The sequence below is a fragment of the Vanellus vanellus genome (assembly GCF_965231255.1).
Source record: "Vanellus vanellus genome assembly, chromosome: 9".
Classification (NCBI taxonomy): domain Eukaryota; kingdom Metazoa; phylum Chordata; class Aves; order Charadriiformes; family Charadriidae; genus Vanellus; species Vanellus vanellus.
In genome coordinates this window covers 19,135,496-19,161,347 of record NC_138914.1, presented here as the reverse complement: position 1 = coordinate 19,161,347, position 25,852 = coordinate 19,135,496, and the positions used below count along the sequence as shown (strand labels likewise).

Below are 25,852 nucleotides of genomic sequence, written 5' to 3'. Positions count from 1 at the left end.
TTGCCCAAATGTATTAGCTCCCACATGTGAATTCACTTGGTAGGTTGAGGCTCACATCTTGAGAGTAGCACAATAGTAGCTAGGTAGCACAGTGTCCCTGCTAGGAAAAAGGATACTCAGTTTCACTTGCCAAAGACAACTTCTACAGCCACAGGCTTTCCCCATTTTATTTCCCTGTTCTGTGACCTCCGCTGGCTACCCAGGAGTAAGTTAATTTCTTCATAACGAAAATTACGAATTCTGAGTCTGTTTTGATCTAGCTCCATGTGTTGTGATGAGCGCTTTTGATAAAACTGTGTCCTGTTTACTTCTGCAGCTTTTATTTGCAATCTTTTTTAAATTACTATTATTTAAGTGCTGCTGCTTGTTCAAATAGGTTTTATGTCTGTTGGACAGCAGGTTGATTCGTGGTTGCATCTGTCTATATAGACTATATGATCAAGTATCATTAGTTGACGAAGAATCTGCATTTGCTTTTATGTAAAGGTGTTTTTTTTTCTAATTGGAATTATTTAAACTTTAATTATTTAATTTGAAATTATATGGTACCAAAACTACAAACCTTGAAACTGGCTGTTTTCCTTCTTAATTTTCCCTATAGCCTGCCATTCACAACTTGACTAACGGGGATTAGTTATTTCCTCAGGGCAGACACTCTGTGTCTGTAAAGAAGTATGAATGAGATTTATTCCCTTTGTTGTCCCCTAATATCAGTGCCAATATTTCAAAAGTAGCAACATAAGGTTAGACCAGCAAGTCTATTTAAACCCAAATTTGGTAGATTGGCTATCATTTCACAAGTGATATGCACTGAAGTGCACCGGTTGAGTTGGAGATGTGTTGGAGTTCCAGCTTGCTCTAGGAAAATGGGATCTGTAACTAGATGTCAGTGTGTTGATAAATAGGTTTAGCTCCTAACCTTTAATCTTCTGTATTGGTGGGGTGGAGAGTGTCCTTGTTGGGAATGAATGTCCTTGGTGTTAAGGTGGGCTGTATTGTGGATCTCAAAGTCTGGAGATGGTGTGAGCCCTCACTGGCTGATGGGGTCCGAGTTTGTCCTGTGGTTGTATTGGCATTTGAGGGAGAGTTGCCCTTTCTGTGTGTAACTTGTGGTTTAGGAGAAACGGGTGTAATATATTACCTTTTTCTGTATCGTGAACTATTTCAATGACATGACAAAGGAAGGAAACATGTAGGAGTATGCTTTTACATATTAAAAGCGTTTTACAGGATTGACTTTTTTAAAAGTCATATTTGCAAAGTACCTTCCTTCCCCCTCTGCGTCTTCTCATTTAATTGTTGTATTGTCAGCAGTGGTGGCATCCATTAGGTGGTTCTCTGGAACAGGAGTTCAATTTCAAAAAGGGATTTGGAAGATAGTGCAGGTTTTTTTCCCTTTACATGACTTGAGTGCTGAGCCAAATTGAGTGTCCCCCTCAGATTTTATTCAGAGACTTTCCTATAACGTACGCACAGAATATGAGTTGGCACAGAGGACTTGTTTGAATAAATCGAGCCTCGTAGCAGTATTATGGAGCTATTTATCGTAACTTCATTAAGACTGCATTGACTTTCATACTTTATCTGCAGGACTGACATCCTTCCTGCATTGAATTAGTTTCCTAATCTGGTGTTCTGACAGATGAATTTTTTCCAGATTTCTCCAGTAATCTTTGTATTTCAGGTACTTACAGATGAATTTGTATCTTCGTTAATTGCTTAAAATATATGTGCAATGAACGTACTTTTTGATTTAAAACACTTTTCTCTCAATGGATAGCTGAGTATTAGTTATGTTAATCCATTGGTGCATTGTCTTCTACCACTTAGCAATGGGAGTGCTCTTCCTTGAGACCACGATTTTCTTTTTTCTTTTGGTGCTAATAGTTGTCAAGTGCTTATGCAGTCCGCTTTGCTACCTGTAGCTCTCGGCAGGTTGCTCTCCAGGCCTCTCTACTGCACATCTCCAGTCTTGGCATTGGCTCAGAGTTGTCTCTTGAACAGCATCCGAGCAAGTTCTGTGCGTTTTTAATTCCAGCCAGAACGAGACTGGTGGTGACTGACAAAAAGTTTAGTCGTTTCACTTAAAAGGTCTAAACCAGGATACTGCATCCATTTATGTAGTGTAGTTACTGTGGGGAAGCTGAGAAACCAGATATTTCATAATGCTGTTTGTGGTGGTGTTCATTTCACTTCAAGGCTACTCAAACTAAGTTTAAAGGGTCCCTTAATCTGGTGGCTGTGACCCTGCTGCTGGCAGTTTAACTCTTGCGTATCGCTTTCTGTTGGACAGCCATCCGTATCACAGCATTGTGTTGTGTGGGATTCAATATTTAATGCGCTAGGGATGCAGAAGTAGAAGTAGGAGTCATTTTCTTTCCATTTGAGCGCTCTATTTTATCTCACCATGAATTATACTACGTTACTGGAAGAGTATTTACTTATTCCTGCTGCCTGTCTTTATACAGAGAATAAGAAGTTGCTGAGCTGTTGTCTGGGGCTTGGGGGCAGCAGGAACTTCACATTCTTCCTTCAGCTTCTTAGCCTACTTGTAACTTACGCAGTTGTATTTGTGCTATAGGATACGTGATAAAAAATCGACAACGAAAACGGAGCAGACTGTTCTGTCTGGTTTCTTTATTTGGCCGATAACTCCCAATGATCTTATAGTCTGTATGCTGTAGGAAGTAGATGAAGAAAGCAGGATAATGCTGGAGATTTTGCATTTAAAAAAACAAACCCAAACCTGAATGACTTGGCAAAAACCTCCACTATCTTGAATGTTAAAGAGTCAAACTAAGCAATTCTTAATAGCTTCTATTTGCAACCCGTTGTAAATATGAAGGAACTTTTTGGGACACCCTTTTGTGTGTTGTTCCCTTGTCAAGTGAATGCTCTGGCTGTCCAGTGGCTTCTGAATTAGCTGGGAACAGAGCCGTGACTTTTACGTTCTCACCTGGACTTAGGGTGTAGTCTCATGGAAATTGCTTTACCAGCTGGTAGCGCAGCACAGGTTGTGAAGGCAGATCTCATAATTTGTTGAGCTAGACCTGAATGTTTCAACATTTATTAACCAGGCTTTCCAGTTTTAAGTGCGTTTTGTGTATAGCCAGGTGTAAGTCAAATCCTGGAAGCAACTGGACTTCAGGCAGAGGTTGGGATCGGAAAAATTGCATAAATTGACATAACCTAAATGAAAGAAAAAAACCACCACATAGTGTATCAGCAGAATTGTGTTAAATAGATTATTGTTTGTTTTTTCTCTGTTGTACAAATAGCTCTAATAAAAGGTTGAGTTAAAGGTATGAGCATATGGGTCCCTTTTTGTGACAAAAAGTACTCTCCTTTTCTCTGGTAAATATCTCTGTGCTAATAAAAATGCACGTTCACAGACAGCATTTCCACATTTTCAAGGCAGAAAGGATTGCCAGGCTGTAACCTTTCAATGTGCTGCAAGGTTTTTATTTGTCAGCGTAATGCCAGCAAGCTGCTGTATTTAACCTGACGTGCGGGGCTCTGACACAAGTTCGCCCGCAAAGCAAGCAGTGCCTGCGTCGGCTGCGCGCTGGGCAGGCGGGAGCCGAGCCGGCGCACGTCCTGCGGCTGGTGGCGGTGACCCACCACCTCCCTCCATGGTGCAGGCTGGAGGGCTGCAGGTGCGCTTCCTTGGCTGGAGGGGTAAGGGCTCTGCTAGAGGGACACGGGGGCAGCTGGGGTGCTGCCCTGTAAGCGTGTTGCTCGAATACCTGCCTGCGTCCTGAAGGTGTCTGTGTATGAAGGAGCAACGATTTAGAAGTCTGTAAATAACTTTGGGGCTTACCGATTCAGTGCAAAGAGAGCAGTGAGTGCTGGTGTTCTGCCCGCTTCGTTTGTGGGCAAACCCTGCGAAGCTGTCATAAACAGAGGCTTTTTTTAATAAACCCTTGGAATAATAATAAAAAAAAGTTTATCGTTGCAATGGACTGCAGTGGTGCAGGCTGGCTGACCTCCCCTGCAGAGGTGCTTGCAGGTCTGTAATTCCTTTCATTTGGAAGGTATGAAGCATGCTCCCGAGCCACGTGACTTACTGTAAGCCTGGGTTGCTATTGATGGTTACGTTCTGGATTCTCCACAGCAGATCCTTTGCGCCTTTCATATTTCCTGGGAATTTCTTCCAAAATGTAAGAACATGAGGCGCGTTCTTTAAATGCCGTGCTCTTGAGGAGTCTCGGTGTTGCTGTTGCAATGGGAGGCATGAACAACTCTGAGGTCTTTTCTGCTAAGACAGGTTTAATGGAGGTAGCAGGGAAATGGAAGGGTGGAACTGTTATGAGTACTGGTCGGTGAGTGGGGACTGCAGCGCAGGTGTGATAGAGAAATACAGTACATTTTAATAATTAATCTAACTCTGTTGATAGTAATTCCTATTTGCATATATATACGTATATAATCTTCGTGTTCAATGGGTTTTGTTCTCAAAGGCCATACAGAAGCAGTTCAGATAAGAACACTCAAAGCCTGCTCTTGGCAGGCAAAAAGATGAAAGGGATTGCAGGAGTCCTGTGCCGTGTCTCCAGAAAAGCTTCCTTTGCAAAGAGCGAGAGTCGAGTGTTGAGACGAACACAATTTTTATCCTTGGAAGGAAAATGCCCAAGTAAGTTGACAAGAGTAGAGACTTGGTAGAGAGGGATTACAGCGGTTGAAACTTCAGAAATTTTGACCGCTTTTGATGAAATAACAACTTCTCATGAAGGATAGTTGGCTGTTGATTCCTACTGTGGTCCTTGGACGGAACGTAACTACGTAAGATAAAGTCTGCAGCCAGAGCTGCTGGGGAAGGGCCGGTCACCAGGACGGTGCACCTGGGGCCTGTTACAAAAGAACAAAATTGTATGATTTGACCGTAAGAGGCAGGTTAGAGGGATGATAGCAGAAGGTGGGAAACTCAGACTAGGTTTGGTTACAGTGGGTCTAGCAACTGAAAAAAACGTGGAGACGTTGCTGCCCCTGTTGTTTATTTTTTAAATACAGGAATAACGTAGGAAGGTTTTGCTTTTGTTTCGGAGCACACAATATGCCATCAAGATGGCCTAAGGAAAATGTTGGTGATTATACCTACAATAAAGGGTGATTCAATGATCTGTTTATCTTTGATAAATCCGTAGAGAAGCAAGCGAATAAACTCCTGTTTACGAACCCACTGTTCCATACGTGTGTGTAAAACTAACGCTTTAAAGAAATGCAAGTCAGCCAAAGGTTTCTGTTCTCCATGTTGGACAGGATAATTCCTTTGGCAGCTGTGACTTTAATGAAATTGGTAGTATTTTTATTACTTTGTTATAGAAGCATCACACTTCATTTTGCCTATCTGTAGTCTACTTTCGTGGCCTTGCAGGGCTGTCTTGGAAAGATTTGGAGTGCGCTGAAAGTGCTGAGCCAAGGGCTCTCTGGTCGGTAGTTTCCTCTCCTGCAGAATGAACTGAAAATGATTTTTGCTCGTCACAGAACAGCAATTGAAATGGCTTGAAAAATTGGAATCATCTCAGTCCGGCCCAAACCACGACATCCAGCATAAATTGGAGGTGGTGAGAAGTCTTCCACATTGTCTTTTGTTTGTGGGGGGTCAGATACTACAAAGGCATATAGCTGTGAAATACTTACTTTGTTTATACAGTTGAAAGTTAGAAAATATCTTAAGTGTTATCCAGGCTTCCAGCTGTTAGTGACTAAATAAGAGAAGACAAAATTACAAGAAAGGTCTTAAACCCTGTTTTGACTCTAAAAGGCTTAGAGAACTAGGAGCTTGCATGAAGTGTGGGACTCTGGAGACCCTTTCTTGAAGAAGTTGTACCTCTGCCGAGGGCTCCAGCAGGGAGAATGGCAGGGGAATGGGGCAAGAGGGGAGGGCGTAGAAGTAGGTATGTATAATACTTTGCTTCCCAAGAAAATAGTTTGAATATCCTGTCTGACAGCTGTGTACTGTCCTTCTGGTGCTGTGTTGTTGAATCACAAAACACGCGAAGCAAGATTCGTACTCCCACGTGGCAGGTTAGGCAGAGGCTGGTTTTGTTCCTGCGCTGCTCTTGCACGGTATGAATGGAGTTAAAAATCCTCGAGTGGGGGAGAGGAGAGTGAGCAAAGCACGCTCCTGCGGCAGTGCGGCTTTGTGGGGTTTTGGTGAGTTGCTTAGCCGAGTGTAGCAGAAGTGATCATGCAGACATTTGCTGATCTGTGAAATTTAAGCAGTTCCTTACCATCACAGATATGAAAGATTTCTTACACTGAATGCTATCCTGAATATTTGTTTGCTTTTGCCTCTCTCAGCCCTGATTTCAAGGGTGAGATTTTTTCAAAGGAGGCAAATATCTGCCGTTGCGCCCTGATGGAGATGGTTGCTGATTTGCTGTGGCAGGTAATCAGCTGTATCCTTCCACTGAGTTGGCAGCAGGGTCTAGCCAGAGTCTCTGACGTTTTCCCCCAAAAGGATATGGCTGTATTAAGGAACTGTACTGACCCTAGTGTGGGGGTGCGGGGTGTGTGTGTTTCTGTGCTGTGAGTGCATTGCTACAAAAGAGTGAATGAAACTCGCACTCAGTAGCTTAAAAGTTAATTTTCTCCAGGGCTGTTGGTTTTGGTTCCAATTGAGAAATTTGCTTATTAGGTGTCTTACATTTTTTGTGCTGAAAATACTGAGTAATGGTACTCCAAATTACTGTGATATGAAACTCACCAGTATGTCCGTAATGGATTTCATAAAAATATTTGAGGAATCAAGTACTACGCATTGTAAGTGGACCTAAAATAAAGTTGGCTCCTACCTGAATAGTTATGTTGTGCTATAAATTTATTTATTTATTTATGTTAATAAATTCTACTGGAATTTAAAACACTTAAGTGGTCATCCTAGAGGGTCCTTTCCGTTTTTTTACTTTCTCCTATCAGTGAGGGGTCGGCAAAGGCTCAGACAGGGCCACCGGTGGAGTCTGTTTGTCCGTGGAGAAGGTGCAAATGTGTTTTCCAAAGGCCTGATGTTCTCTGCCTGGCTTATCTCCTGGGGTAAAGGACCCCGTGGGACTGCACTTTGGCTAGCTTAGAGCTGCTTATGTGTAGATAAGGCGTGTGGCCTGCAAGAACCCAGTTGCCTACAAATCTTGATTTGAACATGCTCCCCTGGAGCCACTGTCTCATCTTCTCATAGCAAAAGGGGCAGCTCATGCCTATGTTCATGACTGACTGTAGTGGTGTTCGATTAGGAAGAAGGTTATAAAAAATGTTGAAGTGGTCTTTTGCAGGCTGTGGAAATTGCTTATTTCGGCAGTAATAATAAAAGCAGAGGGCAAGTGAGCGTGTGGAGCTGGCCGCAGGTTGTAAGTGCAATTGTGCACAGTGGCGTCAGGAGTAAGGCTTGGGAGGGTCTGTGCCCCTGCCTTTCAGAGCTCCCTCCGCTGCAGCGGCAGGATTGGGCCCGCTGGCGTGTCGTGTTGGTGCAGTCTTCTCTCTGAAGGAAAAGTCTCTCCTTCCAGCTAATTTTGTCATAAGAGTTCTAGATCTCAACTACAGAAAAGCTTTTATGGTGAGCTTGTGCGTTAGTGAGATGAGTTGGGAATACTCACTGAAAGGGCCACTGAGTTAAAATGCACGAGGAGGCCCGGGAACAACTGCTCGGTTCGTATTTATAACTGCACAGTGGGAGAGGCTTGCTGCCGCTGCCGAGCGCTCCTCTGTACCTCTTTTATGCTTCGCATTGTTCTTTCTGAATGTTTTTCAGACAGAAGTTTGTAGTAGAGGGGTGCTTTTGTCCTGAATAGTTTTTCTTTCTGAAATGCAAACAAGAATCTCCGCTGCAAACAGTGGACCTAATTAGCAGATGTGCTGAACAGGGCACTGTTTATGCCATAGCTGTGAGTCCTACAATGAAGAATTTGTTACAAAAAGCTCTTTAGATGGAGTGCATGTGCCATCTCCCCTCATAGGGAACACATAATTAGTATTTCTTTGGAGTGAAAAAGCACAGGTACGTGTGTGAATGGGCATAGGGACCAGGAAAACATCTAACCCCTCTCCTCCCGCCTCCAGAGTATGGCCCAAGAGTAACAAAAAGGACCTTTACCTTTCCTTCTTGGTGTTAACAGTAGATTTATCTCAGTATTCGATGGCAGAGTTGTAGGTTTCAGGGACCGAAGAACCTCTTCCCTACTCTGAGAGACCTCTGCAACAGGTTTTCTGCCTGCCTGCGCAGAGGGAAGCTCTATATGGTAGACACGGCGTTTTGAAATAGGTTTTACTGGATGCCTTTGCATGAAGGAATTTGCTGAAACCTGATCTTTTCTGTAGCTTCTTCCCTCGTCCGTAGGGGTGTCTCATGTCCCCATTGTCTCATGTGCCTTTGTTTTAAAATAATATTGAGCCTCAGACACCAGCTGATTTACTTTAATTCAACATCCAACTTATGTTTGATTTCTTTTCATATTCAAGTGAGCCATCTGGCTTTAATGAACTGTAACTGTTTTTAATGCTGCCTCCAGTTGCTAACATCTGAATATTTCATGTGCTGAAAGGAGGTTTGAAATGCAGAAGTGAGACTGAAGAGTCCAAAGTATTTCCAAATGAGCTCTGTTCCAGCAGCGCTTGTGCTCCCCTCCCCTCGAGATTTATCAAAAGATAATCTTTGGGGTGCCAGACTGTAAGCATCAGCCATGGCGGGTGCTAATTACTTGTACTCTCAATTTTGTGTACATAAAACACCAGAGCTGCTTATGAAATCCAGAATAACTACCCAACTTGACTTGGGCAGAATATCAATCAACTTCAACAGGAGCTGCCAGTATTTGGCATCTTTTAAATAAACAGCCTCTTTGGTGTTTAATTTTGGGTTTGTTTGGGTTTTTTTGGGGGGGGGGGGGGGGTGTCTCAAATATTTCCGTGTTGCAAAAAAAGATGAGGTTAGTTTTACATCACCTAGTTTAGGTATAGAAGTTAATTGAGAGCTGGATCCCGTAGACTGAAAATACCCTAATTGCAATTAAATTTTGAGGGTACTTTGCCAGGGCTACACTATTAGAAACCAGTGGCACATCCCCAGATTTGTTGGACTATATGCTTTGCTCGGCATTTTTCACAGCATTGCCTTTGTTTTGGCTTAGCAGTGTGACAGCTGATTACGGTAGGCCATTACCAAGAAATATTTTGATTAATGATTAAAAAGTATTTTGTTAGTTATTCACTGTGTGCCAAGCATCGTGCAGGTTGCCAGTGATATCATCTTCCAGCATTCCATCGTAAAGGATAGAATAAATGGAAGCTTAGGCTGTCAGTCCATCTGCAGGAGGAAGGTCTTCAGAAGGGGTGGGCTGGGAGCACGCGGTTGCGTTAGCTCACCCTGTGCTGCCTCGTCCTGGGAGCGGGGAAGAAATCCGTAAGGAACCAAGAGAGATTGATAGAGATTGGTACCTTGCTTAACTTCTCAGTTACTCAGTTACTTTCTCATAGAGACGGAGCTGAATTGGGAGTTAACTTGTGACCTTGTAGGTATATGCTGAGCACAATCTTTTTGAGCTGGAGAGGAGTAGGTTAGAAACCGTGTAGCAGAAATTGGCAGCTGAGTTCTCTTCCAGATGCATTCCTGAAGCTATAATGAATAAATCCGTATTAATATCTTCTACACAGTAGATTTTTGTGGCATTAAGCTACCACTCAATAGGAGCTCTTGATGATACTTCTTGCTACTCTTTAAAAATTTTAAAAATTTTAAAATTTTTCATTACATGTGAGAATAAAAATTTATGAGTTGGCTGTATTTTTGATTGTACTTGAGAACTTCCTACACCACTGAGCACTGTTGGTGGGTATTTCTTTAGTTCTATTCAAGTTTGTTGTTTTACTTGTGTGTGAATGAAGTTACCAGTGTTGTGTGCAGGAGATTTCAGCCAGGCTTTTCAGTGCTTTGCACTGCGGTTCCCTAAAATTCATGCCAAAAACTACAGCTCAGTCTACAGTACAACTTTGGCATCTCACTTTCAGCTGAAGTGTATCTTGAGTTTGGTTTGACCTGTGTGATGTTGCCAGCTAGCAAGCCTGGATGCTCCACAGACATGCTCAGGATATTTGCAGCCTGCTACGCAGCATTCTACAATTAAGCCATGGAAATCCTCCACAAAATGGAATTAGGGGAAGGTTTGGGGTTTTCTTCCCCCCTTTTTTTTCTTTCCAAGTTCTCCGTGTCTAGATGGTGGAAGCGTGTCTTGATTAATTTGTTTTGCGTGGGCACCATGGGAGCCTAAAGATACTGCTAACAGCAGGGACAGTGACACTGCTCTTTCTGGTCCCAGCTGCGGGCGGCCGCCCAGTCCTCGTGCCTGGGACTACTGGAGCTGCCTTCTCTGTCCCCTCTGGGAGACCGCTGAGGAACTGGGCAGGCAAGCTGGCATAAGCAGTCGCTCTCCCACCTAAACTTCTCTGTAGTAGAACTATCTCTTCAAAATACTTCGATTTTTAACGTATAGACAGATTTTCAAAGGAAAAAACATTCTGTTAGAATTTTTCAGACAAGCTGTAATTCACAAGCTGCTTATTTGAATGAAAATACCAATGCAACTGCAGCCAGCAGAAGGCTGCTCCAAGGTCTGCTTCCAGTTGTGGTGGGGCAGAAGATGCTCTTTCAGAGAGAGAGAAGGGCTGAATGGTGTCTTAGTCATTTATAGTTACCGTGTGCCCAGATCAGTTATACCTTCAGAAGTGGAGTCATGGTTGCACCTTTAAAAGCAGTATCCATTTGGAAAAATCTCTCATTTGTAATACCCGTTTTGAGGAAAGATTTTTATGTTGCCATCTGTTAGGCAACTTGATTTCTTATGGATTTGCCCATGCTGTAGTAGGAAAAAAAAAAAAAAACCACTTAAAATAGGTTGGGTTTTTTAACCTTAAAAAAAAAAAGGACCCTCCCACAAAACCTCTCTAAGGATTATTGAGTGGTCTCCATAGACACTACAGGTATACCAAATTTAAGATTTTTCAAATGTGTAGGGAGGGCTTTTCTTTTTTATACCATAGTTATTCAAAATGGTTTTAGGTGAGAAGTGCAACCTATGTGTTTTAAAACCTGACTTTTAGTCCTCTACATTATTTCTGGTATCTTGCTTAATAGGAAAAAAAAAGGTGCTTCCCAGACATTCAAGAAGAATGCAAAGGGTATTTGAAGATTAACTTTTTTTTTTAAGAATTTTTAAGCCAATAGTTTTATTTTCATGACTCTCTCACACCCCATCTCATTGATTTATATAAAGTTGTCAGTCAAAGTGTGATATTAATAAAGAAACATGTGACCTAGGCTTGTATTTACCATACAACTTTGCTCTAGTGGAGAATTTTGTAAGGGAAAAATACTCACAGTGCATTGCCAGTGCAGTGAACGAGTAGGCTTGCCTTAGACCTGTCCTTCCTGCGTTTCTACCATTAATAATAAAATAATTATTTACTTGCTCATAGGAATAGGTTTGAAAGTTACAGCTTCTCATCACAAAGTGTTAGGAGTGTATTTCTGCTTCTTTCTTTTTTTAACCTGGTAGGTTTTTAGGGGTTTGTTGGGACTTTCGGGGTTTGTTTTTGTTTGGTTGTTGTGTTTTGTTTTTTTTTTTAAGCTTAGTAGGTTTAAAAAAAAAAATTATTTTCCCCTGACACACATTGGGGCAGGAGTGCCTTCAGCTTGCACAGCTATAAAATACTCTGTGCACATGCATGTGTGTAGTAAAATCAAGGTGTGAAAACCACACGGTTTCAGGGCATTTTTTTACCTATGCCATTCTCTGATGTTCTGCAGGGCAATAGTTTCTGGTTTAGGGGTTACAGAGTAAGACGTTAAATGGTTCAATGATCTACATTTGTACAGCCTCTGTATTTGTCGAGTGGGTTTGTCAAAACAGACTGCAAAATTTTCTTGTCCTGTTGTCTCCATAACAATTTGGGGCTCTATCGGCAGAGAGGATATTGAGAGAGCAGAGAGGGGCTCTGTCCCTTAGAGATGAACATGATGCTTAAGAAATTTGGTGAGTGGAAGGACTTTGTGTTATGAGTAGGCTGGAGTTCTATCACTTGCTTGTTTTTCTCATACCACAGAATCATAATTTTGATGTAATGTAGTTAGGAGCAGTCTTCTGCTGATGTACAGGGCTGCTTCTCCTTGAAGAACCATTGGAATGGGTGAAGTCAGTGCAGACATCTTTTAAATATACAGAACGACAGGTGACTGTACCTGTATTGAATATCTCAAAATATGTTTTATCAGCTAATATACAGTAAAATGAACTGCCATGAAAAACAGAGAAAATTTTAAGACTGGATAATATTATAAAATGAAATTAAAGTACGTATCTTGATTGTATCTTGGTATGCAGAGTATTAATTGTTTTTTCCACTTATATGAGACAACATTTTGGTAATAAATGAGCTACTGTGTCACAGCAAAACAGTTTGACTTGTGTCTTCAAGTCCTATAAAAGTGATGAAGTGATGGCTCCTTGGTTGTACTAGTAAGAATCTAGTAAGTTTAAAATGTGTGTATATATATTTAAATTTGTCTTACAGCCATTCGAGACCAGAGTTGCAAAACTGCTGAGTGCTTGTGGAAAGCAAACGGCTAAAACGCTAGAAACCCACAGCCTGAGCAGACGTTTTATAAGGTTTATTGTGCTCTTGCTTTGCCAGTATCAGTTTGGCTTTTTTGAGCTTAAACGTTTTCGTTGGTCCAGGTGGCAAAGGAGCTGGATTCCTGCTTTGTCTTGTTCCTAAGCCATGACTTGGTTAGTTCCCTGCTTCTTTAGCCTTGTGAAGGGTTGAGGAGCTTTTGAGAGGGGTGGATTTGTTGGGGGATGGAAGAGATGTTGAAAGTCAGCTTTGTAATTGGCTGGTTTAGGAAATTTATTTTTTTCTAGAATCACTTTGGTCTGCAGATGAGGGGTGTGGAATAGCTAAACATACTTAAACACAGTGAGATGCCCTTGTTTGCTTTAAGGCTTTTGGCTTATTGCTGGAGTAATGTGTTTAATGTATCTTAAAGTAGTTAAAAATCCAATAAAAATTTTCTTATCAATTGTTGCTTTCAGGTTTTTTTCCAGAATCCCTTCTTGAATGTCCTGGCTACCAGTAGAATCGAAGGCAGGAGGCAACTCATGACCACCAAACCGTGACAGCCTCAGATTCCTCTGCTTCTGGCTGCTCAAAATAACCACTGGACTACTGTGGAGATGAATGGAGAACAGCAGTATGATGCAGGTAATAGTCTGGCTGAACTCCCTGGCTAACAATTCTCAAAAAACTTGGCAAGCGAAATGGAACAAAGATGAGCACAGTGAATGTTTCATACTGCATGTGTCTGATGCTGTGTACTGTATACAGGGAGAAACTCAAATGTTAATGACTGTGGGTTAGAGTCTGGCTATGGGGCTTATCTTTGTTATTGCTGTATTTCAAAAGCAAGGTAAGGTGTATCATTGGCTTAAAGGAGAACAAAATCTCACCCACCTTAGTAATTGTGTTTCTAAGAGGCTGTGTCTTTCCTCTTTGTGGTATCACTATGTGATGGGCTTATGAAAAGGCTTTAACACTGCTATTTTAAGGCATTTTGTCTGTCAAACTGGTTAATATTATCTTGTCCTTTCCTAGTGTTCATCTTGTTCTTAATATTTCGACAACGTTGTGCTGCTGGTTTAAAAAGTCGGATAACTGAAGCTGTTTGCTGCCATTGCAGTCTGTCCTGTTTTTCTGATGTGCCTTGGTGTGCCTGCTTTGATGGATTTGGGATATCAACTCCAAACTGCTGCAGAGTGATATTTTATGATAAATTAGCTTAGGTTTTGGTTCACCTTGAAACACCAGGCCGAGAAAGTGGTTGGTCTGGGATGGCTGGGGATAGTAACAGCTTTCTGAAACAGTTCTGGGATTGTAAGTTCTTAGCAGGTAAAGGCCATCCATTTTTCTGACCTGCCTGCCACGGTTTGTTCCTTTTCCTTGAGGAGGTCCTATAGTGGTGGTACAGTTAATGTAAAGTAAAATTTAATTTGTAGTTTCCAGCATAGACAGTTGGATTCGATTTTATTCAAGCATTACTTTCCTTCGGTACTTGTCCAACACGCAGCTCTTGTCATAGGACAATTCACTATTGGTAGTTTTTATACCTTTACTTTGTGGAAGTCTAATTGCTGTCGGTGTTACCAAAGAAATGTTAAACGTGATTTGCATCTACAGTGTTTTTAGCGGAATGTTATCATCTGCTTTATGATGCTGTAATATGCTTTTTGATTATTAATTATAGTCAATCACTCAAGTTGTTGTCAATGTTATACCCTCAAATAAGCAAGAAAAAGCAGCATGCACAAGTATGCAGAATGTCTCCGGGCACATGTAAATACAGTTTCCTCTGCTACTACAGACTGCCAACTTCTGTCACATAGTGTAAGAAAGAGAAAAGGCGTTGAGCAGCTAAGAACAGTAAGGAGATGTATACATGGTCAGCGATGGGGTGGTCGGAGTCTGATAGCACATCCCTCTGTACTAAAACCTTTGCTGAAATTTTTCCGTCTTCCTCAAAAAGTATCAGAGGTCACACACTCCTCTCTATGTGCTTTTGGAATAGCTAGGAAGGGTTCGATATTATCTTGAAATTACTCAACAGCTGTTTTCCTGAGAATCCTTTTTGTGCCTGCTTTGAGTACAGGTGGCTGTGAAAAGCCAACAATAACTGAAGAGAGCTTTGCTTGCTGAGTTCAAAGATAGTTTCTGGGAGATGCTACCCATGTAAGCATAAGCAATTGGTTTTGTTGTGCCCTCTAATATTGGTTCCTGATGTGCTTTGAGTTAGACCAGTCCCAACCCCTACTGGAACATTCCCTTCGCATTCTTCGACTGGTCTCATTTTTTCCATTTGATGATTTTTAGCAGTTTTTGGAGATTTCCCCCTGTCTTTTTTTTTTTTTTTAATATATACTGGTGCTCCGCCTGCAAGAACCCAGACACTGGTCAGAGTTGTTGGTTGTGATGCTGTCCTGCACTGTGAGGGGAAGAGACAACTTTCATTCTTGTCACAGTCTTTCTCAGCTGCTGAAATTCCAAACTGTCTTTATTTATTCATGGCCTTGCAGCTGGTGTAGATGGAAAAGATTAACTGATATTAAAATCAGATTGAAATGTATCTAAGTTTCAGGGTGAGAAACCTTTAGGTTAGCTGTAATTGAAGGTCTTGCAGACTTCAGTGTGATGTACTTAAATGTCCAATATGACAGTCTTCAACTAAATCACATTAAAGATGCATGAAAATGATTTGCAGTGAGAATTTAACTCAACTCCAAAGATCAAAAGAGTCTGGTGTAGACTGCTTCCATTGCAGGTATTTTTACAGGCTACTGTCCTTAATATTTCACTACCTTCTTGTATCCAAATGGGAACAATTCAGTATTCTTTCTCTTCCTGTATGTATCAGAGAGCACCAGGACATAATTCATGGTAAAATTCAGAAAGGAAGAGTTAGTGTTCAGAATAAGATTAGTAGAAATAGTGACAAATGGGAAATGATGTACCTACCTAGTAAACTTCTAATATTCTTACAGACAATTTTCTCGCCTCCAGAGTGGGTAAGCGTTCTCCACAGAACCTCTGTGGGACACTTCTTGGATTTTACTTGAGAAAGTTTTCGTTAGCTTGATTTGAAAGCAGAAACTGGTTGTACGGTGAGGCCACAGAGATGAGAAACACATGTGGTTTCTTTCCCCGCCTTTGCCAAAGTTGTGCTTTGCCACTGAGCTAATGTGTGGCTTGACCTGTCTGCTATAGAAAAATATGTCTCCGTGTAGTAAAAAGTTGAATTTGGGTAGGACTTGTAGCAGTTCTATTCAATTAAGGATATGGGGAGAAAGAAGAAACATAAGTGTATGTACACCCATGCATTACATTAATAAATTGCGCTTTGGGGTTAAATGGATTAAATATGGTTGTTGTCATCTGTCATATTAATTTGCAAGTTTTCTCACAGTAGAAGTGAATTTTTAGTATAAATATCTGAGGTTTTATTGGGTAGTTTGAACTCGGACTGATCAGGACGTTTCACACAGACATATGGCCCCTCAGGAATGCAGCTTCATTAAACCGGTCCCCTCTGTGTCCCGGGATCTGTTAACCCACAAGGATGGTGCTGTGCAGTAGGGTCTTCCAGAAAATGCCAGCAGACTAGATCAAAGGCTTCATTTAAACAGGGCCTGCGCTGCTGTAGCTATCCTGCCAATAAAACCAGAAAAGCGGCTGGATTCTGACTCTCGAGGATTTCCAGCTAGCGCGAGCCTCACCGGAGAGACGGTCCTTCACCGTGCTCTTGGAGTGTTTCTGCATTTAGGTATTGAAAAACAGATACGTGATTTCTGAGGTTTTTCATGGTTTACGTAGTCCTATCACGTGCCACAATTAAAAAACTGATTTACCGCTCTGGCTACGAAGCCTCGTACAGCGTTTTTGCTTGGAGCTTTGTTCAGCGAGCGTTTCATGTTCCGCGCTGCCTCAGGAAGTGCTGCGCTAAATACCCTGGAATGCTGTGGCAGGATCGGGTGTGAGAAGCAGCAGATAGTTTAGTTGAATCCTGTAGCTTAGCCCGGCCCTCGGCCCTGTCAGCCTCCTGAGGGAGGGAAAGCAGCTGAACGCTCCGGCGGCTCTGTGCGCTCAGTGCAAGGCTGATCGCCTCATCTCGTTTAATTGTAAAACCTTCGTAAAGTGTAAGCGCAAGCTGAGTTTGAACTCTTACGAATGAACACAACAGCGAGTGTTCTGGGTGCTTTTTTAAAGTAAGTTTTAAAATAATCCCTCTGACTCAACGAAACTCCCTAAAATATAGTGGGAATAGTATGAAATTTGCAGTGAGTGTTTCTCAGGAATTTGTAATTTTTTAAATTATTATTATTTTTATTTTTCCCATGAAAAATATGGTGCAGGAGAGCTTTTGGGTGTGCTGGTGAGATTTGGGCACCATACAGTACAAAGCAATCCGAGCCCTTCTTACTGCAGCGAAGACCTGGAAGGAAATGGCTCTTTTAGATATGAAAACATACAGGCTGCAGAGACCATGGATTAGTGGAGTGACAAAGGACCTGTGGTAACTCTGATCCAGTTGGGAACTGGTTTTAACCGTAGTTAGAGGCAAAAGGGTAGCTGGAGCAGCATGCAAACTGGCTTTCTCGGGAGCTCTTGTAGCAATTAAGTGGCAACATAAGTTACTAATTGACCCTTTCAGTGTGTTAAGTGACCTGTGCCTCATTTAAGGAGCTTAACTGCCCCTTAGACAGTTATCTGATGATAACACGTTATTGAAGACTCGGAAGAGCACGGCTGGAAAGCCTCAAGATCCGGGTAGTATTCCCAGGTCGAGCTACTTGGCTTTCAGACTTGTTAAAAAGCACAGAGCAGTCACGTTGCTTTATGTTTCCCTTCCAACAGGAATGCATTAGACATCGCAAGCAGTGCTTTTTACATACAAAGTGCTTTTTGGAGTTGGGTGAAAGTGGGGTCGTTGCTGCTGTTGAGCAGCCGGGTGCTGTGCGGTGGGCAAGGGCAAGCTGGCCTTCTCTAAGCGGGAGAAAAATCGGTCAAAGTTCGCTCTTGGTTTCGCCTGACCATAGACGTGTTCAAGCTGACGTTTCTTCCCACTTTGGTTCTGCCCCTGTGAACTTGAGCATTTTTATGGTTAAAGTGAAATGCTGTTTTAATGAGTTAAGAAATCTTATTCTGTTTTAGCAACACTTTGCAATGAAATTATATTTTCCTTAGAATGACTTGCAGCCAAAGCTTTGCTTAGCTCCAGCCTAATTTGCAAACAGCGGTGCTCTGTGCCTCTTTACTCTGCGCCTCCCTTTACGCCCTCAAATTTTTTTTAAATAAAATTACTTACTTCTGTGCTTTTCCAGGTCTATTTCTTCAGTAAGTTAAAAATTGTCCCCTAAAAGTCGTGGTGATATTCAAGCTCTGATTTTTTTGAACTCTGAGGCTTAGGAAAGGCCAATATAACCAACTGTGGTTGTTTAAAAATAGCAAAGTGAAATTGGGTTTGGGAGTGATAAGAGCTGCCTTTAAAACAGATACTGTCATCAGCAAACAAAAGCTAACTGAATATGCATTTCTAGATTTGGGGAAACGATAATTCCTAGAATTACAATGAAAAGTCGAAGATGAGCTTAACGATCAGTTTGAAGAGGAAATGGACCTACTTTACTCTCAGGACTTGTAGGTTTTTTTAGACAATTTAAAGTAGCTCAGCTTTCTGGGCAAATATTTGCCCCTCTCTGTTTGAGGACTAAGAACAGTTGTGGAGCATACTTAGCATGTTGTCAGCGTGTCCAGGGGTCTGATAAGGGCATGTAATAGTATTTCGTTCTTTTTTTTTTTTTTTTTTTTTGACACGTAAAGTTTCCTACTCAAACTACTACTCCTTGAAAGAACAGTTATCACCTGTCCTAAGAAAGGCTGAGGGTGTAGGAAATGTTGGTGTAACCTTCACTGAGCTCTCCCCCCGGCTTTGATCCACAGAAATTTCTCTGCAAACGTAAACAAGGTATCAGGCTTCCGGGTACTGAGAGATGAAAATCTCGTGTGTTCATTCATAAAGACAGCTATGATGTAGATGGTAGAATCAGTCTAAAAGTGAAAATGAAAAGCTTTACTTTTATGTCACGTTGCTGCTGTCCCTTTTGCTTTTGAACCTGAAGTTGTATGCGTGCTGAGGTTCAAAATGCCGCTTACGTGCGTGGGACCCTCCCTGGTCATCCCAGCTTTGCCTGTGGGAAAAACATAGTGTTGTGCTGAACGAAGCAGGGGACCTGAAATACAACCTGTGTCGGTTGTGGTGTCTTGTCAGCAGAGCAGGTTACACGTTGGAGGAGATGGAATAGGAGGGGAGCAGGGAAGTGAGCCAGGAACTGAAGGGGAGATCGGGGCTGGGGGACAGGCTTGACAATAGTCACAGAAAATCTGGCTAATTTGTAGTGTGGCTCGCTACAGCTAATTGCTTCCCTAACAGCCTGAGTGAGTTTTGAACTGTGGCTTGAGTGGTTTTAGTGCATTTTTGTTTTAAATGCATCCAGAAATGAGGTTTTCTTGGTCTGAAGAAGCTGTTACACCTTATGAGCTGGGGTTTTTTACGTGACTAATTTGAGTGTTCTTGATTTCAGTTGTGCCTCAAGCTGTTTTTCTTAGAGCTACCCTGAATCGTTCTCTGTACTTTTGGTGTTTTATAACATCTAAATAAATGCCATCTAAGTTAAAAAAGAGTGGAGTCATGTTTCAAATGGTTTTAGTCTTTCTTTTCAAACCTCTTACTATCAGTCTTGCTGTTTGCTGGGTGGTTTTTAATTTAGTACACGGACGGTCCGGGGTGCCTAGAGTTTTGAGTCTTGTTGATACGAATGCAGAACTCTTCTGCCTATGTTCCTCTCACAAATTGTAAATAATTTGTGCTTATACAATATCCTCAGGATCTCACTATTTTTCAGACCAAATCCAACTTGAAGTGCCCTTCACATACAAAGAAAGGCTAAGTAGTGTTGTCTGTGTGTTGAAATGCATAACTGAAGTTCGTTGCAGACTTGTGTAGCCCATCATTTGGAATTGAAGTGGATTTTGCTGTAGTTCTTAGTAGCCTAAAACTTAAGCCAACAGGTCGCTAAATGGAAGGTGTTTGGCTTCTCTTCCAGATGCTGGCTCCAGTGTGGAAGAAATGGAATTCAATTGGGATGAGTATCTAGAAGACACAGGAGCAACTGCAGCCCCCCATGGGTCTTTTAAACATGTGAGTAAGGGAGTGTGTGTTTTCTTACCATCTCCTACATTGTTTTTTTGGTACGCAGAATGTTTAGGGTTCCTTTGAATGAGTTCATTCTCTCAAATCTGGAAGGCTGACTGGAATCATGTTTCTTAGAGTAATGAGAAATGAGGAATTTCACCTTTTTATTATTGTTGCTTGTCTTCCTCTCTGTACATAGCACAGGGTAGTGCCATCCCCAAGTGCTGAAAGTTACGGGGCTCCGTAACTTTGGTCTCTGCTGTACCAGAAGATAAGCTTGATTTTTCTCATAAAGCTCAAACTGGCCAGTCTCTTTCTTCTTTTGGTGGTTGCTGTGAGACAGCTGCTGTGCAGGAGCTAGCTTTAGAAAGTTGGTGGCATAGTTCTTGAACAGCAGAAGTCAAATGTGCTCTCGAGGAACGTTTTAATGGTGCCTCTCAAGGAAGCCAAGGAGAAAATAATAGCTCTGCCAAACACTTGACTGTAGTAGTTAGAAAACTGATTAGGATAATTGTTGAGCGCGGGCTTAATGGATAGGAAGAAGTCTTGATAAGCTCTTGTCTTTGCCCTTGGGTATCTTTAATCAAATGTTTGTTGGTAAAATCAGGGAGTGCACTGTCCCATCGGGTGAGATCTGAATGTGAAGTCTGGCTTCTTGTACTGGGTCGTCAGTGAAGGTGAGCTGTATGGAGCTGGTTTCCAAACCTCTTGCATTGCTTCCAACAGTTGAAACACCTTCCAGGCTGCCAGCCTGTTTCCTTATCCAACTCTTTAGATTAAAGTTACCATTTAATAGTCTTTCAAAGACTGGCTGCGGGGCTTTTATGATGGCAGTGAGGTTAGAGACTTGTGTGTGACATTGCTTGGAAAGCACTCCGCAGTGCTCAGACTTTCAGGTCCATTGTTACCACTTTCAGTACAGGAGACTTAAATCAGCAGGAAAACAAACTGAAGTCTGTTCACAGAAGGATCACAAAGCATTTTTCAGAAGTGCAAAACATTGAAGAATCTATTAAAATATGGCAGTTGTGTTAGTAAAGACGCGCAGTAAATGTAGACTTCGCGGAGACTTTTCCATACGCTGGGGTGTAATTGTAAGCTTTTTGTTAAAAATAAACATTCAGGTATCTCATTTCTGCAGGGAACAGGCCTATGCTCGCTTTGTTTTTCCTTAGTGTACTAAGGCTGTAGCAAGAGCAAACTTACTCAGAGTGGTGGTGTCCATACAGCCCACGCTGAGGGAGCAGTATGGAATCAGCAATGGTATTTTGCTGTAGCGTGAGGAGCGGTCTGTCTGCTGCTCTGCTGTGGCTTGCCTTACATGATCTCTGTTAAAGAAACTTGCTATCGTAGCTTGGACATTATACAAACTAATCGTAATGCCAGCTTTACAGTGGTGGCCAACTGAGTTAATATTGCAGCTGTGTTTTGTTAATCGGCAGGACACACGCTTTGAATGACTTTGTTACCTCTGCACTGCGCTCTTTCCCAACTCAGCTGTGTCAAACAAGAGGTCTGATTGCTGTAGCCATTGTCAGTAAAAATACAATTAAGTTTATAAAACAATTCACATTTTTCTTGTAGTTTTTCCTTACATGTGTAAAACATGGTGCAGTTTTGCTGGTGCAAGTAACATTGTCCTGAAGAGTGTGTTGGTGAACAGGTGTGGGCAGAGCCCAGCCATGTCACCCAGTCCTTGTTGGCTGCACTGGGTTCCCTCTCATGGGCAGCAAGGCGGAGGAGCTGCGCCTGGGGAGATTGGCTGGCCACGCTCCGCACCCCGGCACACCACGGGGAGCTAGCCTGGGGACCTGAGGTCATGAAGGTGCCTGATAATAGAAGTCTTCGGGAGGGAGAACCACCGGGTATTTCCTAGCAGAGTTCCCTTGGAATTTGTCTGGAGGCCAATTTTGATGTTTTCTGTAATGAGCTTGGCACGAAATTTTGGAAAGTTAATGCTAACACCGAATTGACAAGCAGAGAGCGGAGCATATTTACAGCAGCCCCACATCACCTAGATCTTGCTGTTAATAGAAATTCAACAGTGCAAGATCACATGCTCAGGATTTCTGCTGTCCATTAGAAGGCAATGGTTTGGAAAAGGCAGAGGAGGAGAACTTCAGTGCCTGCCAGTGGATAGTGACAGCCTGTTTGCGTGATGAAGCCCTAAAAATGTTAAGTGTGATTCCAGGATACGTCAGGTGAGAGATTTCTGCGGAGAGCATATAGGCACTGATGTCTCTGTGCTAGCAACTGGTGGTCCCTCTGGCTGGAATCTGTGCGGTGCTTAGTTGCTTGACTTGAAGAATGACACTTTTATAATCTACCATCAGGAGAGCTAAGAGGGAACTACTTTTGTAGTCTCGAAAAAACAGAGTTGGAAAAATAAGGTGAAGAATAATATTGGCACAAGATCAAATGGGCATGTATAAATAAATGAATTAATTACTATAAATAAATTTTAGATGGAAGCTTAAGGTTTTTGTTTGATTGTTTCTAAATATTGGAGTAGTGAGACCGTGACCTGCCTCCCATTATGAGTGGTGGGTGAGAAATACCTAACCCACGTTGTAGGAGAGTACATGATCAGGTTAAGAAAATGTAATCCGTGATCGCACGGCCTGTGTTAGCAAAGAACTACACTTGCTGATGGGAGAGAGGAATTTTTTTATATTTGCATGCTTATATTAATTCTGAAAGTTTTGTTCTTACTATGAGCAAGACACACTGGAAAATGTAAGCTACTTCCTCAAATTAAGTGTGTTCTCATGTTTAATTTGTTTGCATTTTAAAAATTAAACAATATTGAGATCAGAGCAACTGTTTTGCCTACAATCTAGCAGGAAAAAGAGCTTACCAAAAACCTGGAGTTGCACTGGATGTCAGTGTTGCCACCAACCCCCTAAGTCAAAATACACTTTCTCTAGAATTGTTGAATGCTCTTTTCTACTTCCTTTCTGCAGCTTGTGTGTGTGTGTGTGTGTCTAAACATATATTAAAAATAAGTTAGTGTTCAGCATCATCCGAACACATGTATTTGCTGTGTGTTCTTGCATGCTCCTAATGCATCTTGTCTGTTCTTTATCACTGTCTCCTGAGCTGATTCGGATCCCTGGCTGTGACCTGCGACATGGCCCAAAGCAGGGGGACAGCGCTGGATGGGACGGAGGGGCTGGGGCTCAGAGCTGCCCAAGTGGTGCTGTCACTAACTGCCCGGGGCCATCTCCGCTGGCCGTATGTGCAGCAGGAGCCTGCTGCGCTCAGACCTACTGCTCCCAAGAAAATACTCTTGGAGCTTCCACAGCATCCCACGGTAGCGGGTCTGTGCAGTGAGCCAGCCTAAAGAAACAAAGTTTTGTGCTTTAAACCACTTTGTGGTGTTGTCTTGCCCAGCTGCCAGGAGAGGGTGCTAACTTCTTGGTCTCCGCTGTATCCACGGGGGAACATAGTGTTAGAAAAATGCACCTGACTTCAGGGAAAGCTCCATCTGTTGCTGTTGGTTTCATTGAATGCAGCTCTCTCCGCTGTGAGGCTTTGCTGAAAGTTCGGGTGTAGAGAGGCACAGATTTCCCAATTCCTCAGACTTTGTGTCGAGCTCACGGCTTTTCTCTCAGGAATCAGAATATGAAGTCTTCAGTAATATCTCTTCAGCAGGATGACTGTCTTTCTGAATAGATGATCTCTGCAATATCACTCCAAAACGCCTTCAGGTATTGGGTCCTGCTGATTTTTATTTTTATTTTTTTTTTCAAGAAGGGGTTTCTCTAAGTGAAGGATATTAACCTAAAGTATGTGAACAGTTAACAGGAGCATATGCTTTTCTTTCTGATGTGGTTCTCTTAGTTTTATTTTTAGCAAACCAGTGTGCGCTGGCTGATGAGACTATAATAGCTATGGCAGTTACTGAACTGTCAGTGCAGAACTGGCAATAAATAACCCAGAAAATATTACTGCCTTTCTTGCAGTTGATTCAAAGAGGAAATGGAACTTGGGACCACTTAAGAAAGAAAACACCAGTTACATTCAGCTGAGAACAGGGGATGGACATGTTAGACTTTTAATTAAGACTGAGACCATGGAATTAAGTGTAGCTCAGAACCATACTGCAGCAAAAGCAGAACAGAGTCTTCTGCTCTTTCAGGAATGTTTGAGCTGAGGGAAGTTAAGGATATGAGAAACTTAATGTTTTGCCTTCTCAAGTTCACATTTTGGTATCCGAGTACCGTGCAGTCAGATTCCTCACCTGCACACAACGCACACACGTACACACAGAGCACACACTATTTGGCACTTTCTTGTTGTCAAAGCCTGAGTTCACTGAAGAACGCATACTGTTTATGTTCTGTGCAACTTATGTAACAATGCTACATACAGAATTATTTGGGTTCTTACATAGACACGTTAAAAATCCATGTTCTGCAATTTATGCAGGTTCGTGCATTCTTAAATGAGCACGGTGGAAGAGACAGTGGTATTGTTATCTAAAGCATGTGTATGTACTTTAAACAGGCTCTTTTTCCAAAGAGGTTGAAAGACATAGTTTAACACAGAAAGTCCAAGTTGTGTTGCTGAGTTGGACCCTTAGTTTTGCCTAGCTTGGCAGCCCAGCAGTGAGTTGGAAAGCTTTTCGGTGGCGGGTGAGGTATTGTCCAGGGCAGGAAGATGAATTGCAAGATACTGATTTAAGGTTCAAAAGATACTCTGAAATGCAAAGGAGATTTCATTAATGTGATTCTAGGTACGTTCCAATATCGGTCACGTAATGTCATGAAGTTGTTTCTCTGAAGAGACTGGATAGCATTTGGCTTGAGGGTTTTTGCTAATGAGCATGTCTAAATGGTTCCCCCTGTTGTTCCGTGAAGTTTCTGGGAGGTGCTCAAATGTGATGATCTTCTTCCTCTTCAGGTGGATACAAGTTTGCAGAACGGTTTTGCCCCTGGTATGAAGCTAGAAGTTGCTGTCAAGTCTGACCAGAACACCTACTGGGTGGCCACCATCATTACTACCTGTGGGCAGTTGCTCCTATTGCGCTACGATGGTTATGGGGAAGACCGCAAGGCTGACTTTTGGTGTGATATCATGACAGCTGATTTGCACCCCATCGGCTGGTGTGAGCAGAACAAGAAGATTCTCAAAGTGCCTGAAGGTATTGGCTCCATATGCAGAAGTGGGGAGTACATACAAAAGTATGCTTTTGTCCTTTGTAAGCCTGGCGGGTAATCTTCATAATTGCTGTTGTGCACCGGTGGGGTTGCTGTGATGACAAGTTGAGGTTGTCTGCCATGTTTTTCTGAAATCCCATGACTTACAGTAGGAGATTACTCTTTCAGCAGAGAGGAGTTAGCTTCATTTCAGAACTGGACTTATTTTTACAGAGGCTTGTGGTTGTCTTAATCATCATGCACCAAATTCTACTGCTTTGTCATTTCCTTGAAAGATTTTGTTGTTGTTTTCCTTCTTCTTTTAAGGTGTTACTAGTGAATGTGTGGCAGATTCTTGTGAATTCGGCAGCGCAAGAGTGTGGTAACGTCTCATTGTCTGAATAATCTTTAACTGGCAGGAAGAATCACAGTCTTTCTTCACTTTTCACTTAGGTATCAAGGACAAGATACCTGACAAGGAGGAATTCCTTCAGCGGGTGCTGAAAGGAGCATGCAGTGCTCCTGCTAACCTGCTGGAGGGGGTGAGTGCTGCAATGTGCTGCATCTCAGCTTTTGTCTTGATTTTCCTCTTTGTCATTAAGGGAACCCCTATTTAGAGTGTCAATTCATTTCCTTTTTTAAGTTTAGGGAGCATTGTAGTATGCTGCTGACCTTAAAGTTCTACTCTGTAGTGTTTCCTGTTTACAGTATTTAATTCTGATAGTGTTGTCCTGAAACATATCTGTCACTGCGGGTTTGGGCCATTCATTAATCCTAGCAAAAGACAGACCTTTTTCAAACACCCTTAGTTTTCAGTCTTCCTGCTGTTCTGCTCCTCCTTCATACAACTCTAAGGAAATAATCCTTTATTTATCTAGCTTTCATGTTGTCCCCTTTCTCAGTTGATTCTTTTCACTTATTTAATTAT

General features: G+C 42.1%; 1 protein-coding gene across 1 annotated transcript in view; it reads left to right on the top strand.

The window, feature by feature from the left end:
* Window positions 1-13,217: 13,217 nt before the first annotated feature.
* The window catches only part of SFMBT1 (Scm like with four mbt domains 1), a gene marked incomplete at its 5' end in the record, with an annotated part of 32,856 nt that continues 20,221 nt past the window's right edge, over window positions 13,218-25,852 (top strand). The window contains 4 exons of the mRNA XM_082487887.1: window positions 13,218-13,245; window positions 19,695-19,789; window positions 24,689-24,929; window positions 25,378-25,466. Of these exons, the coding sequence (XP_082344013.1) occupies window positions 13,218-13,245; window positions 19,695-19,789; window positions 24,689-24,929; window positions 25,378-25,466 (453 nt within the window). The remainder of the gene's footprint in view (window positions 13,246-19,694; window positions 19,790-24,688; window positions 24,930-25,377; window positions 25,467-25,852) is intronic.